This window comes from Xenopus laevis, chromosome 3L, assembly GCF_017654675.1.
Source record: "Xenopus laevis strain J_2021 chromosome 3L, Xenopus_laevis_v10.1, whole genome shotgun sequence".
Taxonomy (NCBI): domain Eukaryota; kingdom Metazoa; phylum Chordata; class Amphibia; order Anura; family Pipidae; genus Xenopus; species Xenopus laevis.
In genome coordinates this window covers 152,937,887-152,958,784 of record NC_054375.1, presented here as the reverse complement: position 1 = coordinate 152,958,784, position 20,898 = coordinate 152,937,887, and the positions used below count along the sequence as shown (strand labels likewise).

Sequence of the window (20,898 nt, the reverse complement as noted above, 5' to 3'; positions counted from 1 at the left end):
GTCTGTAGGCCTACTTTTTAATATTTATGCTAAATAAAGAATCATTTTTTAACTTTGAAAGAATGTTTTGGAATATATTTTTGGACTTGATTATTTATGCCTTGCATGGTTTCCAAGTTATACACACAAGTTACACACACGATTTAATTATATTTTATTAACAAGGCTCTGTGACCTTTAGCTCTTGTTTGCAGTTCCTTTCTTTATGGTACAAATACAGTCAGTACAGTGTAGATATTCCACAGAGAGGCAGGCAGGGCTTCATTCTCATGTGAGTAGATTAGTGTTACCTGCCTCCTCTCACTGCTCAGGTGTGTAACATAGTGTGTAACATAGTGTGTAACACAGTAACAGCCAGGGACTCGCTTGCATCATGGGCTTTGCTGGAAACAAGTTCTTCTTTCTCCTGTGCTGCGTGGGATACTGTGTCTTCAGTCAGCATCCAGTGGCCTTTCCTCAAGAGGAGACGAGCTCCTACTCCCCAGTATTCTCTTGTAGATAGAGTCTGTCTTTCCACCCAAAATATTAATCTCAAGATTCCTACCCCCAAACTTGGTCCCAAATTCATTGGTCCTTTTCCTGTTATTGAGGTCATCAACCCAGTTGCCGTTGGTTTTCAGCTACCTCCAGAGATGCAGATCCCTAATGTCTTTCATGTGTCCCTTCTCAAGTCAGATTCATCTTCTGAGTCTTCTCCCTCTCCTCCCTCTCCTGTTCTTGTAGATGGCCATCAGGAGTTTGAAGTAAAAAGAGTTTTGGACTCCCGGGTTTCTAGAGGTTCCCTGCAGTATTTGGTAAAGTGGAAGGGATTCGGTCCAGAAGAGTGTTCCTGGGTGAAAGAATGGACGCTGCGTCACAACGGTGGCGACAAAATGGACGCAGCATCATGACACAATCACACACGATTTTGGCGCCAAATGATGACTATTTAAAGCGCCAGAACACTGCAGTCAGTGCCCTTATATAGGTTCCACATAGTGAGTTCCTGGGTGCGCTATTCTACTTTCTAATTGATTCTGATCTTGACCTTGCCTGTTAAACCGTGTACTGAACCTTTGCTGCCTGAACCGACCCTTCTTGCCTGGACCTGACTACGCCTTTCTCTTAACCCCTTGGATACCTCAAACTGGTTGGACTGTGCTTCCTCCTTGGTCCCCTACCCCTAGTTGAGCCTTCGGGCCCCTTAAGCCCTCGAGTAGTTTAGAGATGAATGGGAGCAGCGAGATAGGATGGGGAGGGTTTATTGAGACTGTTGGTGACAAGAGCATGTTTTAGTTCGGAGTGAAAGATTCCAGTTGAAAGCGAGAGATTAAAGGAGAAGGAAAGTCTGGTAGCACTTGGGGGTGCCAAATGTTAGGCACCCCCAAGTGATTGTATTGATTTACCTGAAACCTCCTATCAGCCCGGGGTTTTTCTAGTGAGTACCACGGAGAAATCTTCTTCCGACGTCTTCTTTCTTCGAATTTCCCGGGGCTAACGCATGCGCAGTTGACCGAACGAGCTGAATTTTTAGTTAAAGTTTGGCTTTTCGTTCTGCTTTTCTCTCTTTATATTTAACGTATGAAACTTTCCTAATTTGAAAACCTTAGAAATGTGTTCAATACAATAACTTTATCTAAACCTTCATTTCTTCACTAACCCCAGTCAACACTTCACGTACAAATGCCGCCTTTACCATTAAACAACGCATTCTCCTTATTTTCTGCATCGACATAAGCAACTCTGTCACAGTCTGTCAAAAAATAAATAATTGAGAGAGGATAGATGAAGGGGGTATGAGGGTGCGATGGTCTGAAATAAAGAAAGTAAGCAATTTAGCTTATTCGGTTTCTCCTTGGGATATACACATTTAACCATGTTAGTGACTTTGGAAGTACATCCCATGGTCCCAGCATCCCTCAGGAGAAATTCCTTAAGCCCTGGTTAAGTGTGTACCTTAAAACACAGAGTAGTAGTTCATGTCCATGTGGGGTGTTGGTGTTGCTTTAACACAAGACATAGGGAATAGGCCATACCTACTTAGAGTCAGTTTACTCTCCTTGCACACCATTTTGGAATTAACACTTCAAGGTCCAGCATACAAGGTGTTGGTTTGTCTGTTGTTTTTCCCACAATGGGAGCCACCTAATTTATTTTACTATAGACACCCTCCTGCTCCCCACCCCAACTCATACTACTATCAGAGGGCAAATAGGCTCATGTAATGATCTAGGTGGGACCAGTATTTCCATAACTCAGATATACTGCAATCCTTACAACTGTGAAACCAGATCGGGATACATCATATTTTTAAGAGTTTTTGTATTTCATTAATTCCCTCTTTTGATTTTTTTTTATGTTTTATTGAGTGATTCCTTCTTCTACAGACTAGTGGAATGCGAACTGTTGCTTACGTAATTAGCACCCCTTACACCAGTGGTCCCCAACCAGTAGCTCGTGAGCAACATGTTGCTCTCCAACCCCTTGGATGCTACTCCCAGTGGCCTCAAAGCAGGTGCTTATTTTTCAATTCCAGGCTTGGAGACAAGTTTCTGGTGTATAAAAACCAGGTGCACTGCCAAACAGAGTCTCCTGTAGGCTGCCAGTTCATATAGAGGCTACCAAACAGACAATCACAGCCCTTATTTGACATCCCCATGGACTTTCTCATTCTTGTGTTGCTCTCCAAACTCTTTTAACATTTAAATGTGGCTCACGAGTAAAAAAGGTTGGGGACCCCTGCCTTACACTATTGCACTATTTTAACTCTTTATTGTTTATCACAAGATATAATAATGACAACACATCAAAGTGTGGACACTGAATTTATTTGGAATCAATTTATTTGCATTCATGGAAATTTTTTTTTTTAAGGCATTAATTATTCCTTCATTCACTGTTTAAGTTCTATTTTCTGATTTAGGCTATAGAGCTTCTTCTCCAAAGAAAAGACTTAAAGTTTTCTTTGCATGGTTTCCAAGTTATACACACAAGTTACACACACAATCTAATTATATTTTATTAACAAGGCTCTGTGACCTTTAGCTCTTGTTTGCAGTTCCTTTCTTTATGGTACAAATACAGTCAGTACAATGTAGATATTCCACCTAGAGGCATGCAGGGCTTTGCTTCATTCTCATGTGAGTAGGTTGGTGTCGCATTGTTACCTGCCTCCTCTCACTGCTCAGGTGTGTAACATAGTGTGTAACATAGTGTGTAACACAGTAACAGCCAGGGACTCGCTTGCATCATGGGCTTTGCTGGAAACAAGTTCTTCTTTCTCCTGTGCTGCGTGGGATTCATGGCAGGGGTAAGTACAATGGGGGGCAGGATATACTGACATATTGGGGAGGGGGTTCACTGTTTAAGTTCTATTTTCTGATTTAGGCTATAGAGCTTCTTCTCCAAAGAAAAGACTTAAAGTTTGATAGTGGTTTCCATACCGAGAGGAGTGGGACTGCTATGGGCACAAACATGGCCCCCTTCTTTTTCCAACCAGTTCCATGTCTTTGGAGATAGGAAACATCACCAGTCCTGTGTTTTACCATTTATTTGAAGGTGAATTATGAGGCTCGATTACTGTATGTTTTGTTCAGCCTTCTGATATTTTTTGTAAAACTGTTATAATGTTTTCATTCAACAAAAAAAAACAAACATGCAAAGAAGATTCATGACAGTGAACAAACAGTCATGGTGTTACATAGTAGTACCGCACATAGTAATGTTTCCATTATACTTCCCTCGCACCAATGCCTCGATGTTGCATGTAGTTGTAAGCGATGTCTGCCAGGTTTTTTACTGTCATATAACATATCAAACAATATAATAATAAAAAAATAACTAGAAAAGGAAAGAACAGAAAGAAAAGAGAGAGTGAAGAAGAGGAAAGGAGGAGAGAGAGAATGTCGCCATTTATTGATATCACTAAGCAGTATTTGTTATTTATAGTATATACCTTGGCGGAGGAGGCGAGGTTGTGGATATTTCTTTTGTCCTTAAAGGTGAACTAAACCCTAAAAATGAATGTGGCTAAAAATGTTACATAATATTATATAATAATATTTATATAATATATTACATAATATTTATTCCAGATATCGTAAAATAACAATCTAACAATCTTTTACCTTTATGGTGGGCTCATAACATTTTGAGGTCTTAGGTTGCAAGGGAATGTGGTCCTTTCAGCTTATTTGAAGGCAAACTGTAAAAACTGATTTTCGTCTCTTTATCGCAAGGTTTGGGATGATTCATAGAGTATTTTGTATAATTTATATTAGATCCATATTTCTCTACAGAATCTGCGGTTGTCTCATACTTTGTTTAGAATACCAACTATAATCAGAGATAGACAAAATACTCTATGTATCATCCCAAACCTTTTGATAAAGTGGTGCATCTCATTTTTACAGTTTGCCTTAAAATAAGCTGAAAGAACCACATTCCCTCGCAACCTAAGACCTCAAAATATTATGAGCAGTCTGTGCCATAGTAGAGATTTATTTTTTACAGTTCACGAGCCCTTGTATTACTGGCGTCTGTACGGTAACCAGAACACACCCATGTAGACACAGCGAGATCAGGCCTGCTGATAATGCCTTGCTTAGAATTGAAATCAGAACCTTGTTCCCACAGCCGGATGGGGTTCAAGCACGACCAGGGAGAGAAGTCAGATAGACTTTTCCTGCAAATTCCTACGAACCCAAATTTTTTAACATTGATGACACCTATTTGCTCAGCATTTATAGACTTCCTTTAAGGAGAATGAAATTAAAGAGTTTCAGTTTGTCCAGGTCTAGTAACAGCAGCCTATAGAACATTGGTAACAAATAAACAAGTCACCAATCTGTAATCTGGCTTACTGGTAGAATATACAGTAAAACCCTCATTTCTCCCCATTTTTCAGGGAACCAGAAAAAAATGGTGTAAAATCTGGAAAAATTGAAAATCAGGTAAATGCATTACGCATAATATTATGGGTGGGACCACAAAAGAATTGGTGTAAAAAGATGGAAGACTTAAAATCAGGAGATTTAAAATTGAGGTTTCACGGTATAATCTATTGGTTGTCGGGCTATTTAAACATATATTTGACAAAATCACATAAAAGAATTTAAGGCTCCTTATAAATAATAAACAGGAGGAGTCTTAAATAATATATGCCCAACTCTGAATTCGATATCGAGACTTCCCAATCAATTGGTACAAAGGGTGAAAAATCAGGACAACTATTTCACAAAATAATTAATTTATTTATATATAATAATAACAAATCAAATTATTACTTCTTACAAAATCCACCAAATACTTCTTGATATCCACTCAGTACAAACTCAAAATAAAATTTACCACCAGATATTAATCGATAAGACCAAAATCATCAACACAGCAAGCATCCACAAGACAATATACACTTTTACTATTAATAAGGTATTATCTAACTTGGAATCAAAGGAGGAATATGTGACTGATCTGGTCTGTTTAAGGAATTCTACCCTCAATCTTTTACTTTCCCATTAAGTCACTAGCTTGGACATCATAATATATATGTACTAATAAAAGGGAAAATAAACCCAAATTAAACAGAATTATTCCCAGTTTGCAATGCTGGGAAAGTCGATGTTTAGGGTATAACTATAGAATATATAGGAATAACAAATATCCAAGCAGACAACTTAATTGGTATTAAATATAACTAAAGTTCTCACTGGCCTGTGATATCACCCTGATCTCTCTTCCTGGAGCTTTAAGACATCTGATCCTTTTCTTTTATTTGGCTTGTAGTTTAAAAGTCTGTTTTTCTCTTTCCAGTCCTCTTTTTCAGTCCTTTCCTTTTCTTAGTCCTCTTTTTCAGTTCTTTCCTTTCTTAGTCTTTCCTTCTTTTAGCCCTGTAAGAAACTTACCCTGTTGGTCTAGTGGGCAGCAGGGTCCACGCCGCGTCCTTGGCGTGGACGCCCGCTGCGCCGCTCCTATCCTTGATCATCCTGCCCTTGCTGGCGCCATCTTGGATTACTAGGGCGCGCGTGGCGCGTCTGCGCGCCTCTTAAAGGCGCAGGCGCGCTGGCGTGAAATTGCGCACGTTTTGGCGCCAATTGGATCCCTATTTAAGGCCCATTCAGACCTGTAGCCAGTGCCTGTTATAGGATCATATCCTGTGGTTTCCTGAGCTTTTGCTACCTGTTTCTGAATTTGCTATCCTGACTGATTATCCGTGTTTGACCCAGCCTGTTCCTGACTACTCTGCATTCTGTATCCTGACCCTTGCCTGCCTACGACAACTCTTCCTGCTTAACCCCTTGCTTGATCACCTGGTTTGACCCCTTGCCTGCCTGACGATTCTATTATCTGCCTGCCTCGACCCAGCCTGTCTGACCATCCTTCTGCCTTATCCAGTCTGTCTGATTATCTGGTTTTGACCCCTTGCCTGCCTGATGATTCTGTTATCTGCCTGTCCTGATCCGGTCTGTTCCGTTTCCACCTGACGCCTTGTCCTTGACCTTCTGCCCAAAGACTCTTGCTATCCGGTCGTGCCCCTTTGCCAGCCAGAACTCCTCGCCTTGTACCCCTCGTTAAGTCCAGGTGGCACCCAATAAAGCTGAGGGCTCCTCCCGAAGTCCAAAGGTGGTCACACTACTGGTGAAGCCGAGCGGAGACCAGGGTCCTTGGCATTTGTTCTGGTATTGGGTGCCGGCCGTGACAAGCCCCTTTTTTCCTTCTTTCTCCTCCTCTCTTTCTATCCCAGTGTCTCCTAATTTATCCCTCTGTTCTGTCAAAAACTCAACCCCTGGGATTAATCAACTAACCAACTGGAATTGAAGGGTAGTCTCCAAAGTTAAACTATCACCAGATAATCTAAATATTTTGTAAAATGTCAATTATTGACCCCTGGACGTGATGTCCTACACTACCTGTAGATGGCACTATTGCCTCAAACATCGTGGCCTAAAAATATCCAAAAAATACAAAATAGCCTTTGACCCTCCTTGGTCTGGTGTTAAACATTAAAGTTGACATTGTCTGAGACTGGAACAATACTTAATGATTCCTTAATACCTTTGGTACATACAATATATTTGTGAACACACTAGCCGTTAAAAATTGGTCTGGTCTTTGATTAATTATTACCATAACAAACATACTGGGGCAAATTCACTAAGCCGCGAAGCGCCGAACGCTAGCGTTAATTCGCTAGCGTTTGGCATTTTCGCTACTGCGTAAATTCACTAACGAACGCTGGCGTAGTTTCGCTAGTGTTACTTCGCAACCTTACGCCAGGCGAATCTTCGCTAGCGCCGAAACTACGCAAATTCACTAACTTGCGCAGTGTACTGAATGCTACCTTTTACGCTAGACTTCTTTCGCCACCTCAGACCTGGCGAAGCGCAATAGAGTAGATAGGGATTGTTTAAAAAAAAGTCAATTTTTTTTCTAAGTCCCAAAAAAACGCTGGCGTGTTTTCTACATGATGGGTGATAGGCTGAAAAAGATCGAAAATTTTTTGGGGCTCCCCTTCCTCCCCCCTACATTTCCTGACTCATGGCAACTTACCTAGACAGTGGGCACATGTGTAGGGCAAAATAAAATTTTTATTTGCTGATTTGAAGGTTTTCTAGGCATTTGTAGTGCAGATACGTATTCCTCCATTGAAATTTGATTTTCGCGCCGTATGCAAATTAGCCTTCGCTAGCGTAACTTCGCTTTATATAGCGAATCAACGCTAGCGCAACTTCGCAACCTTACGCTACCCCTGTGCGCAACTTCGGATTTTAGCGAATTTGCGGAGCCCTGGCGAAACTACGCCTGGCGAAGTGCGGCAAAGTGCGGCGAAGTTGCGCCTGGCGCAACTTCGCATCGTTGTGAATTTGCCCCATAGGCTCTATTCTATGGATAGCCTTTAAAATTCTTTAAGATGTTCCCATCTTATACTCAAACAGACACCAAGGATTATACAACCTTTGAAATTTGCTTAAGTTTAAAGTTGTGAAACACCGGGGTCAGCAGATCTTTACCATCCAACATTAATTTGTATAAAACAAAATAAAACACTTATTCCTCATTACTACATGATAGATCAAAATATGCACAATATATAAATCATGTATACATAAAATAATAGAAGGTTATATTATATAAAATAGAAACAATTATATGTTATTATTGAACCTAAATATTCTTATATTCTTGAAAATTCTTGAAAATCCGACATGGTTAATTGATCGAAAATGTCGACAGGGGGGACAAGTGTCCCGGGCATGAAGGGGGGCCCGGCAGTGCTGCAGTTTTGAAAAGAGTCAATGTTTTTTTTAAAAATATTTTTTGGGGCCCCAATTTTTTTAACTTCTAAGGGGGGGGGCCCTGGCGTCAATGTTTTTTAAAAAAAATGTTTTTTGGGGCCCCAATTTTTTTTAACTGGTAATTTTTTTTTTTAATTTAACATATAATGGGGCCCAGACCATCAATAGCTTTTTATAAATTGTGTATGGGGGGTTACTTTTTTAGCGCTGATGTCTGTGTGGTCTTTGGGCGGGATGGAGTGGGGCTTGGGTGGGATCTGGGATGGGGCTTTGGCGCTAGTGTGGGCGGGGCCTAGGGGCCCCCAAAAATTTTGTTGTACGGGGCCCCGTAATTTCTAATGGCTGCCCTGCTTGCTAGAATTTACTGGTTAACTGGTAAAATATGGAATCTGTTTTTAATTAGTCCAAAATGTAAGAAATAATATACAAGTATGGGGCATAACTTATTGATAAAATAATTATTCTGTGTCAGGAGTAGGGTTGCCAACTGTTCCAATCAGGGAAGAGGGACAGGGGGGCGGATGATGTCTGTGGGGGCGGGTGGATGACATTGGGGGGGGCCGGCCACATGGCGTCAGGGGTGGACCAGTGATGTAAGATGACATCAGGGGTGATATTGATGACAAGGCCATCAGCAGTTGGCTGATCTCCATGTCATTAACGTCAGTGGCCTGTCCAGATTTCCTAATTTGGAGAGGCACTTTTCACCCTGACAGCTCTAAAAACCGGGCTGTCTGGGTAAAAACTGGACAGGTGTTAACCCTAGTCTGTTGCAGAGCGCTCCGCTTCAGTTTAAAAATGGCGGCTCCCATAATAACATGCCATTGTGTCGAATGCAACATATTTTCTTCATCTGCATAACATTTGCTGTCATTTTGATTTCACTTGTTTAATATGAAAATCAAATCAAATATTTTTATAATATATTAAATAAAATAAAAATGGCGGCTCCCATGGCTGCCACCTTATGTCATCGACAAGGCTAGTGACATCATTGTGCCACATTTCGGATCGATAATTCAAAATAAAAGGACGTCAGAGACCTGGGTTCAAATCCCGAACATAGGTCTTTCTTGCTGAACTTCCTGTTGCTCCTACTTTGTTTTCTTGCCTTGATCCATCGGTTCCTGACCTCCTGCTTTGACTTCATTACTTGCTGCTTTCCCTGATCTTGTTGCCTGAATATGACTGGATATGTGCCAAAAGTAGAATTTGTAGAAGGGGTTCAGTGTATTTAATTTCTAATTATACATTGGCAGCACCAATGTGTAATTAACCACTAATTATATATATAAACCATTGAATTGAACAGGGATGTGGTGTCTGAAACAGGTCAGATTAATTCATTGTTTTTTTTTAATTTTACAGTGGAGGAATAAAGGGTCAATTTAGAATTTTTGGCATAAACAGTGCAGATCTCCACTGGAAAAACATCTGTCGGGGCACCTTGACCTTTTAGCATGAATAGATGGATCAGTTCTAAGCAGCTTTTCAACTGGTCTATTGCACTTAATATCAGTTATGTTTCATGACTCTTCCTCTTCAGCCTTTATCCTGTCTACAGCTCAAAATGCAATATTGTTCTTGGAGTCACTGACCCCATCAATAGGGTTGGTACCGTCTTCTGAGTGACAGACAGGGCGGGTCCGATGATATCAGGGGTGGTCCCAGTGATTGAGGCAGGCAGATGATGTCAGAGGGCGTGCTTATGCCATCAGGGGTGGGGTTATGATGCGCGATAGGCTAATCACCACGCAATTCATTTTAAAACCAGGTCCAGATTTCCTAATTTGGAGATCTGGACTGAACGTTTTCACCTGGACAGCCCTCCCGAAAACTGGGCTGTCTGGGTGAAAAAAAAAAGTATTGATTGAGCCTTCTGCTTTATTTTTTGTTTTTCTGATTTTTTGTGCTGAGTATCTTTCTGTCATCCTCTCCTATTCACATCGAGTCTGTTCTCTAGTTGTTAGGATAATTATTTATTGCAACTGTTTAAATTTCATGGAAAAGAGCTGAAGAACAAATAAAAAAAGAAATAGAAGAAAACAAAATGAAGACTAATTAAAATACTGTACACACCTTTTACCAGGGTCTTGATCAAAAATCATGAGACCCCATGCTACTAAGTTAACAGGACCCTCTCCACAGGAGGCTCCAATTATTACCCACAATGATAGTGGACACTGCTATCAAGTAAAATGGGCCCAAGTGGAAAAAAAGCCTTTACGTCCAAACTTCCACTGTAGACCCCTCTACTAAACCTATACCTACGCTCATATCCCTAACATTGGCGCACTATCGCTTAAGGGGCTCTATCCCCACCTAGTCACTCCTCATTATGAAAACAGGATATCTGTGCTCGCTAGCCCTCTCTAACTTTCACTCTAAGAGTAAACTAACTAGCCACTACTATCCTCTAGCTAGCCCTGATGATACTAACCTCCCCATTGGTCTGGCCACTTTGGTCTGGATGCTGCCTCTTGATGTTCCTAGGCCTCTATAGGAAGTGCCTGAGCAAGACACTGCCTTATATAGGCTCCTGCAGGGGAATTCCCCTACAGGCCAATCATATGGGTTGGTGCCACCTACTGGCTAAACTAACACATTACCATAAGTATTTACAGTAATAAAATAAAATATATTTTACCTCGTTACAACCCAATATAATAAAAAAGCATAAAGAGTAGCAACAATGAAAACATGAGGGCATTAACTGACCATTTACACCCCAAAACCAACTTGATCCATAGGCTCTTTTTATGAACGGGATTCAAGTTGAACCCACCATTGCTGTCAGAGAAGGGGAGTAGCAGGCTTTTCTGAAGTTGCCTCCCACCTTAACCCACACTGGGAACCATATGTTTCTGGTGTGGGTTAAGGTGGTGTGTGCACCAGATCATACAGAGAATAAAACATTACACAGGCTAATACCATAGCCCGCTGAAAATATTGAAAATTAAGGCTAAAAAGATGCTTATTTGATTGGTCAGTAACTGATTTTGTTTATAGTTCATCTACAGAATTCTGCCGATAGACTCTTTTGATCAGTACCATCTTCCTCCTCCCAAAAACGCCAGTGCTAAGAACTCCAACCTTACATATGAGGAATCTGAGTTTGCAGACCTTCTCAAACTGATAGACTGGCCTTCACCTCCATTTTCCATTACCAACTTCAGTCTTTCCACCAACCCCAAGCAGTGCTGGTACGAGCTGATGAGTCCACGTACTGTATACCATGTGGGTGAAACATTAGAAGTTCTTATCACAGCCAAGGATCACTATGGAAAACTCAAGTCCTATGGTGGGGACTTCTTCCAAGCCAAGCTGCACTCTCCAAAAATTAAAGCTGGTGTCACTGGGCATTTGAAGGATCTTAACAATGGCACCTATTTAGCAACATTTCTTCTTCCATGGGAAGGGGAGGCCCAAGTGAACATCAGGTTGATTCACTCAAGTGAGGCTGTGTCTGTACTTAAGGACAAAAGAGAGAGACATCCGGAAAAGGTGAATGATGTTGTATTAAACAAATGTTCCCTATAGTTACCAATATTGGTCTGGTCCAACAGAAGATTGATGGGAGGGCTCAAGTCAATTCAACCTAAATTCTCTGGCACGGAATAGGTATTTTCCATTACATAAGACCCAAAACTGAACCTACTGTCCTCTGACTCCAGGACTTAATTGAAAATTCTATTTTTTTTTAAATGGAAAGGAAGGATGGGCCTTACTCAACAGTACCCCTTTTAATTCTCATACAGCATCTCTACTCCTGGAGGATCTATGTAGGCTGAGGAGGGTCAGTGGCAGATAGATAGATAGATAGATAGATAGATAGATAGATAGATAATAGATAGATAGATAGATGATAGATAGATAGATAGATGATAGATAGATAGATAGATAGATAGATGATAGATGTAAAAGTAGTGTTATTGAAGTTGAAATGGGGTCAAGAAGCGGAAATATAAAAGGAGAAGTAATGTCATATACATTTAGGGAGGGGTGGGGACAGGCATTCCCCATGTTTAATTTCATTATTAATTGCAGTTATATTTCCTTCATGTGACATTAATTTTTTCCTGTTTTATTCATCTTCTTCCCATGGTAGGCTTCTCCGGAGAAAGAGTGTATATGATATAGTGTATGTTGCTACATGTCATCTCAGGAACACAACGTATTTATTTAGCAGTCTTGCTTTCTTCCATGCTTTGGAGCCCTGCCACAGTACTATATGTTGGATAGATTCAGAATGATCATGATAAAGAGAGAGCATGGTACTACAGTCAACCCACGGTTGACCCTCAGACAAATATAGAATATATGGAGAGATGGCCCCCAAAGCAGGGGCAACAAGTGCACATTTACCTCGTTTGCCTACCCATTGTCCTACTCTGTATATAAAAGGAAGTCACATTAAACAATTGACAGAAAAAAGAGAAAAATAGGAATAAAGGGGAAACAATGACAGAACAGGAAAAAGGAGCAGACGAGAGTGGAGAGAGAAGAAGATGAGGAGTAGCTAGTGGACCTTATGCCTCTGGTTCCTTCAGGGATCCCACTCTTAAAACAAAGATATAAATAGATCATAATAAAGGAAGAGAGAAAGCCATAATGGCTAAATAATAATACACATATTGCCAAATGTGATGCCATCTCAGTTATATTACTCTTTGTGACTCTTGTGGGCTGAGCCCCACTCATTGTTTAGAGCAGTCTTTTTTTTCTCACTATTCACATTTATCTATAACATTATATGTGATGTATGAAATGGACTTTATCCCGAGAGAAGGGAACAAAATGCCATCATTCAGATATATACTTTTATACTTGATAAAAACAATATCAACCTAATGTTCTCAAGCAAGGGGACCAATATACAGATAAACACCACTTTAACAATTAATTAAGTTTGGTGAAACCAACTGAGTGTGTAAAAATGTGTGTACAGTTACACTGTCATTTACTACCTCCACCTGGTGCTCAGGTTATTATCTTACTCCCCACCCTGGGCCCTTTGGGGTGAGCCTTGTCAACTAAAACTAGTAGCATGAGGTGATGATGAATACAAAATTCTCATGTTTAGGGCAGACAAAAATGCTCAGGTTTGGGAAGATTAGTTGCACAGCGACAAATCTCCTCTTTTTTTGGGTTGACTAATTTCCCCTTACTGCCTTCCGCCGGGTGGAATGTAAATCACTGGCAGGATGGCAATCGGTGCGCTTAGTTTTCTGAAGTCACCCGAAGTTGCCTCACGACTTCAGAAAACGAAGCGCTCCAATTGACATCCCTCCGGCGATTTCAATTTTAGCCGGCAGGAGGCAGTTCGGGGAGATTAGTCGCCCCCAAAGAAGAGTCGATTTATCACTGGGCTACTAAAGGTGGCCATAAACAACAGATTAAAGATGCCGATATCGGTCCTTTAGATCAATTTGGCAGCTTATCTGCCCATGTGTGGGGGCTCCCGACGGGTTCTCCCGATTGATATTAGGCCAAAAATCGGCCATATATCGATTGGTCAAGTTTGATTTTTTTGTCCGATCCAGGACCGCATCGGCTAGTTGATGCGGTCCTGCGACCCATCGGAGCCCATTCGTAGTATTGTAATCCGATCGTTCGGGCCCGAACGTTCGGATTCATCCGATATTGCCCAGCCGTTAGTGAGAATATCGGGTTAAGATCCGCTCGTTTGGCGACCTTGCCAAACGAGGATCTTATAGTGTATGGCCACCTTAAATCTCCCCGAATCTGAGTGTGTGTCTCTGCCCTTATATAGTCCCTGACCCAGTTACACCCAAACATGATCCTTCCAACCCTGTACCACAACCTCTGATAAAGGAACAATGGGCAGTTTGATAAGCCTGAAAGTGTAGAAGGAAGAACAAAGATGGGGGATGTATATATATAAATATATATATATATTCAGCTCCTAATCAAATGTATTATGGTATTTAATATATAAGGGTTGCCATGTTGTCCCACAGGTGTATTTTAATGGGTATTTCCATTTTAATGGGAGCAGTGAAGTAAAAGAGTGTAACATTGCAGTCCGAGGAGGAGACGTATGTAACTACAGTGATCCTGTGACTGGGGACCCCTGGCAGTGCTTAAAACCCCAGAAGATGCCATGCGACTCATTGGTCTATCACTCCATGGGCGGGTACCGCAGAGTCACCAACTCACTGGAGGATTCGTTACTCAATGGGTGAGTTACATAATAACTGAAATTTGCTTTATAAAATTAATCTAGGATAAAAGTGACACTAACTTAAGCTGTTTCACTAGTCGTGATGTGAAAGCACGTGAGAAAATAATATAAACTGGATAGTGGCACAAGTATTAATATTTATAATGTGCCATCCCAATAAATCTGATGTCACAGCAGCTATTCTTGTTTTAAATCCTCTATTTCCAGGGGTTCAGCCCCCCTAAGGTAGGTAAAACTGGTGACATACTAAGCAAAACACCTGCCTTGGGGGAAACCAGCCCTCACTAAACCACTAAGGGGCAGATTTATCATGGGTTGAATTGAAAATTCACATTATTGAGGGTTTTTTTCAAGGCCAAAACTGTCAAATTGCTGTTTTAGTCAATGGGAGACGTTCTGGGAAGAATTTGAAGTTGTTTGCCGCCTTCCTGACATTTGAGTTTTTTTTCAGAGAAAAAACTCGAATCGAGTTTTTACATCTTGAATCTAATTCAATTTGAAATTCGATTCGAGTTTTTGGGTGATCCTATTCACCCGAATTTAACAAATTAGATTTTTTTAAAATTCAATTTGGATTGGTCGAATTTTGAGTTCATGGGAGTTTATGGGAGTATTTAAAAGCTCACATGAATTTGAAATTCGACTTTTGAGAAATGTGCCTCCCAATCTCTCACTCAGCTCTGTCACTGCTCAGAATATTAAAGGAGCTGGAGCTTTTACTTCAATCAAGATAGAGCCAGCCACCAACTCTACAGGTAATAGACCAACAATAAACTCAGTAAAGCCTCTTGTATATTCATATCTCTTATCCTAAATCTTCCTTCTCCTCTTCCTTCAACCTCCCATACACTTATCACATTTCCTGTCACTCTCTGTCTTTCTCTCCTCCTACTTATATTATCCCTCCCCCAGTACTACCTATCTTTTGTAGGTCTCACATCTAGACTTCAAGTCTGTTCTCCTGGCCAGGAACCAAGTCAACCTTCTGGGTTTTATAATAATGACATCTGGACATCGTTGGTCTGTCTGGGGAGACATTTCCCCAGCCCATCTGATGCTCGTGACTGTCTTAAAGGGAAGGACATACACATGTTTGGGGATTCCACTCTACGCCAGTGGTTTGAGTATCTGGAGAGCTTTATACCATGTAAGAAGATGAGAAGAAACTCTATCATATTAAACTTTAATGTTAATGCAAACCTTTACTTTAACAATACAACATAATAATACAGTATAGTGTATTATGTACACGGATATGGCTGGGCTCATAAAACAGTTAGGGGGAAATCTGAATCAGTACAACAGCAACCAAACATTTGTCCCATATCTTCTAGCTGGGTTTGTGAGTGAGTTTAGTTATATAAATTGGGATTACTGGATGAATCAAAGAGAATGTAGAAAATGTGAAGGCTGATATGGTCTTGCATAAAAAAGGGGCATTAACTCAAGGTATGAAAACATAATTATGTCTCTTTATAGGTCACTGGTGAGGCCTCATCTGGAGTATGGGGGCAGTTTTGGACTCCAGTCCTTAAGAGGGATATAAATGAGCTGGAGAGAGTGCAGAGACTAAGTGCAACTAAACTGGTTAGAGGGAGGGAAGAGTTAAATTATGAGGGGAGACTGTCAAGGTTGGGGTTGTTTTCTCTGGAAAAAAGGCGCTTGTGAGGGGACATGATTAGACTTTACAAGTACATTAGAGGACATTATAGACAAATAGCAGGGGACCTTTTTACCCATAAAGAGGATCATCGTACCAGAGGCCTCCCCTTTAGACTAGAAGAAAAGAACTTTCATTTGAAGCAACGTAGGGGGTTCATCACAGTCAGGACAGTGAGGTTGGGGAATGCACTGCCGGGTGATGTTGTGATGCTGATTCAGTTAATGACTATAAGACTTGGATGATTTTTTGGACAGACATAATACAAAGGCTATTGTGATACTAAACTCTATAGTTAGTATAGGTATGGGTATATAGAATTTATGTGACAGTAGGGAGCGGTGTGTGTATGGATGCTAGGTTTTCATTTGGAGGGGTTGAACTTGATGGACTTTGTCTTTTTTCAACCCAATTTAACTATGTAAGTATGGTCAATGGAAATAAGTGTAATGCAAATTAGGAAAAACTGGGAGAAGGTCAAAGGAAGAATAAGGTTTAGAAGGTGAAAGGAAAAGTAAATGTTGAGGTGGTCATACATTGGTCTTTTTTTTATTACAAACGTTAAGAGCTGAATATGCAGATATAAAGGTAGAAACAATAGAATTCTATCTGACGATTCAGCATTAAACACTGCCCGATGTTTGGGCACCTTTAAAGGCACCCAATCAAACAAAACATTTCTTAGCGATCAGCAAGCCAACCAATATCCAATTCTTTTGCCGATATCAGTCAGCTTGTCTTCCTCCATACACGATATCTGTGCAGGTATGGTCACCTTTAGACGGCCAAATGAAAAAAATGTCTTAAGGCCCCACATACACGGGCTGATAAAATCTGCCGACAGACAGAGTCGGCAGCTTATTGGCCCGTGTGTGGAGCCATCCGACGGGCTTTCCCAATCGATATCTGCCCGAAAGTTGGCCAGATCTCGATCGGGCAGGTTAAAAAATCCCGTCTGATCGCGGCTGCATCTGTGCGTTTATGTGGTCCCGTGATCCGCCCGCCCGTTTCTGATGCATTATGATCCGATCGTTGGGCCCATCGCCCACTTCAATGTGGGCATATCGGGGAGAGATCCGCTCATTTGGCGACATCGCCAAACGAGTGGGTCTCTACGTCTTGGCCACCTTAAGAAGGTGAAAGGCAGATAATAACTTATAATAAAAAAGTTGTATTGGGTTGTACTGTTTTAGAATCATGCACAATGACCTGAGATGGTAAAACGTAGTCCCCCCGAAGAATCCATATTGAAGCAACCAAATTCGTAATGACTTAGAAGATGATAGTGAGCCACACCTGCAATGACTTTGACATAGTTGGCCAGCTTAAATATAATTACAATACAATATATGGATAAACACTCCCTGTTAAATAGGAGGGCATTTTTTTAGTAGATTAAAGTACAAAATGTCTCAGTGTCCTATATGTATGTATATATATATATATATATATATATATATATATATATATATATATATATATATATATATATATATATATATATATATATATATATATAAGGATAAAGGATGAGTGCAGAAGACCTCTTGTTTTTGCCTGAGATGGTGTCTACACACCAATATTACACTTAAAAAAAGTTATTGGTAAGAATTTCATTTTAAATGGCAGAATAAATTATTTGCTACACAATGTCCTTTACAATACAAACGACACCATAAAACTGAAGACAGAATCCCTTTATGAATTTAAAATGCCGGGGGAATTCACTACTACTCAGATGGAATAAAGAAGTTACTTGGATGTGTTGCGAAATGTTTTCAAGAATATTTAGAAAGTTCAGTTGCTTTAAGGTGGCCATACATGGAGAGATCCGCTCGTTTGGCGATGTCGCCAAACGAGCGGATCTCCCTCCGATATGCCCACCTTGAGGTGGGCAATATCGGGCCGATCCGATCGTGGGCCCTAGGGCCCAACAATCGAAACCTAACGATGCCTAACGGGCGGTCGAATCGCGGGACCGCATCAACGAATAGATGCGGCCGCGATCCGACGGGCTTTTTTGTCCCATCCGATTGAGATCTGGCCGACTTTCGGCCAGATCTCGATCGGTGAAGCCGGTCGGGGGGCCCCATACACGGGCCAATAAGCTGCCGACATGGTCTGTCGGCAGCTTTTATCGGCCCGTGTATGGCCACTATTAGACTTACCTCCACTAGATAAGGGGATGGAATATTATGTAACCCTCTAAAGTGAGATGTAAGAGGTGAAGGAAGGGAAAAATGATGTAGTGTTGGGCGGCTGAAATGAATGTAATGTGCACAGAGTAGGCTTGCTGGCTACAGTAGATACTCCTAGAATGTAGAATAGTCTAGAACAGGACATAAGAAGAAGAAGAACACTAAACAGAATTCTTTATGATTCTTTCTTCAGCTCTAAAAAGAATTGATCTGCATGTAAATTACCAGTCTGGCCCCTTGCTAGCTGTGGATCCAGACGTTGGCCTGGTGATGAGATGGCGGGCACATGGAAACCCTTTGCGCACCACCAAGACTATGATCTCCGACCTGCACTATGAGACAGCCCACCTGTATGGGATTGGTGGTGGACCACAAACTGTCGTGGTCTTTACACTGTGGGCCCACTTCACCACATACCCAGTCAGTGTATATATACAGAGGTTGTTTAGGTTACGGAGGGCCATTTCCTCTCTGCTTTTCCGGAGTCCTAAGACCACTGTGCTGATTAAGTCGGCTAACACTGGCTACAAATCGATTTATGGCAGCGACTGGCTCTCCCTTCAGCTGGACATTTTACTCAGAGCTATCTTCAAGGGCATGGCTGTAACTATCCTGGATGTTTGGGACATGACCTCCTGCCATTACCTTCCTGATAATATCCATCCAGGAGCTCCAGTTATCAGAAACGAAGTGGACCTCATGTTGTCCTATATCTGCCCCAGATGAAATCATAAAGAGATTAACATTCAGACATTTAGACAAGAGCAAAAGAGATGTTTAGTGGTCTTCATAAATCTACAGTGTTGGTGTCATCTTGCTCTTCCGTTAGCATCTCACCCTACCATGGTTTCCATCCAAACGGTGCCAGGAAAAATAGGCACTACTGCATAATTTCCCCACTGCTACTATAGGCACCATCTCTCCTTACTATACCTGCTATCCCACAACCACACTCCCTTCCCAGAGACTATTATCCACTGTTACTATAGGCACCATCTCTCCCTACTATACCTGCTATCCCACAGTCACACTCCCTTCCCAGAGACTATTATCCACTGTTACTATAGGCACCATCTCTCCCTACTATACCTGCTATCCCACAGTCACACTCCCTTCCCAGAGACTATTATCCACTGTTACTATAGACACCATCTCTCCCTACTATACCTGCTATCCCACAGTCACACTCCCTTCCCAGAGACTATTATCCACTGTTACTATAGACACCATCTCTCCCTACTATACCTGCTATCCCACAGTCACACTCCCTTCCCAGAGACTATTATCCACTGTTACTATAGACACCATCTCTCCCTACTATACCTGCTATCCCACAGTCATACTCCCTTCCCAGAGACTATTATCCCACTGTTACTATAGACACCATCTCTCCCTACTATACCTGCTATCCCACAGTCACACTCCCTTCCCAGAGACTATTATCCCACTGTTACTATAGACACCATCTCTCCCTACTATACCTGCTATCCCACAGTCACACTCCCTTCCCAGAGACTATTATCCCACTGTTACTATAGGCACCATCTCTCCCTACTATACCTGCTATCCCACAGTCACACTCCCTTCCCAGAGACTATTATCCACTGTTACTATAGGCACCATCTCTCCCTACTATACCTGCTATCCCACAGTCACACTCCCTTCCCAGAGACTATTATCCACTGTTACTATAGGTACCATCTCTCCCTACTATACCTGCTATAGTTGTCTAAAGTCGTCCCTCCCTAGAGATAATTGTCCTGATTGCTAGTACAGGTGCTGTTTTGAGGACAGTCAAGTAAAAATACATTTACTATTTTTATAATGGGGAAACTTTCTAATTTCTTGATATTTCATTTTTTTTATTTAATAAATGGTATTTTATGAATCAGTTGCCCTCTTTGTATCTCTAAATAATTATGTGCATATATACTACAATATATATATATTCATGGCTGGATTTGTGGCAAGGCCACATAGGACTGGGCCTAGGGCAGCAAGATTTTAGGGGCAGCATGCCGCCCAGCCGCAATCCAAGCAGCACTGGGGATGCATACTCCTGTACACATCATCCCCAGTGCTCCAACACATGTGAATGTTTGCGCTCAGGGGTGGGGGTGGTGCGAGAGCAGATGCCGGGCACTAGGACCCAGTGGCGTCGGGGCACCTAAGCCCTAAATCCTGCCCTATATATGTGATTTATAAGTCATCTCTGCTTGAGATGAGAGAGAAAGTCGTGACTTTCCCTCTAGTGGCTGAAAATCTATTTTCTTGTTCTGTCACTTGGCAATGGCTTGGGAGCATTGCAGCCCACTCTGTATAGTAAATATTGTTGTGCACCCTTCTATGTTACCAGCAATGGCAGTGAGCTTTCTGACACTTATGGAAAGTTCTCTTGCCCCAGGTGCTTGCTTGTCTCCTGGTGGAGTTGTGTTGGGAGGAGAAGTGGGTGAGTAGCAGGAGATATCTGAGCAGCAGATTTGTGGCAGTTATCAGTACTGCTCAATATCTATGTTATTAATGGCTGTGATAGATACTGAACTGATACAGAACTGCAAGAAC

General features: G+C 41.4%; 1 protein-coding gene across 2 annotated transcripts; it reads left to right on the top strand.

Annotated features, from left to right (window-relative positions):
• Positions 1–3,064: 3,064 nt before the first annotated feature.
• Positions 3,065–19,355, top strand: LOC121393083 (NXPE family member 3-like). Of its 2 annotated transcripts, XM_041587345.1 has the most exons (6): positions 3,065–3,289; positions 11,283–11,777; positions 14,255–14,475; positions 15,157–15,233; positions 15,410–15,625; positions 18,530–19,355. In XM_041587345.1, exons 1-6 carry the CDS (start codon positions 3,230–3,232, stop codon positions 19,060–19,062), a joined length of 1,602 nt encoding a protein of 533 aa, XP_041443279.1. In that variant the 5' UTR covers positions 3,065–3,229; the 3' UTR covers positions 19,063–19,355. The 2 variants fall into 2 exon arrangements, with proteins under 2 accessions (XP_041443279.1, XP_041443280.1); XM_041587346.1 differs by lacking the exon at positions 15,410–15,625.
• The last annotated feature ends 1,543 nt before the right edge of the window (positions 19,356–20,898 follow it).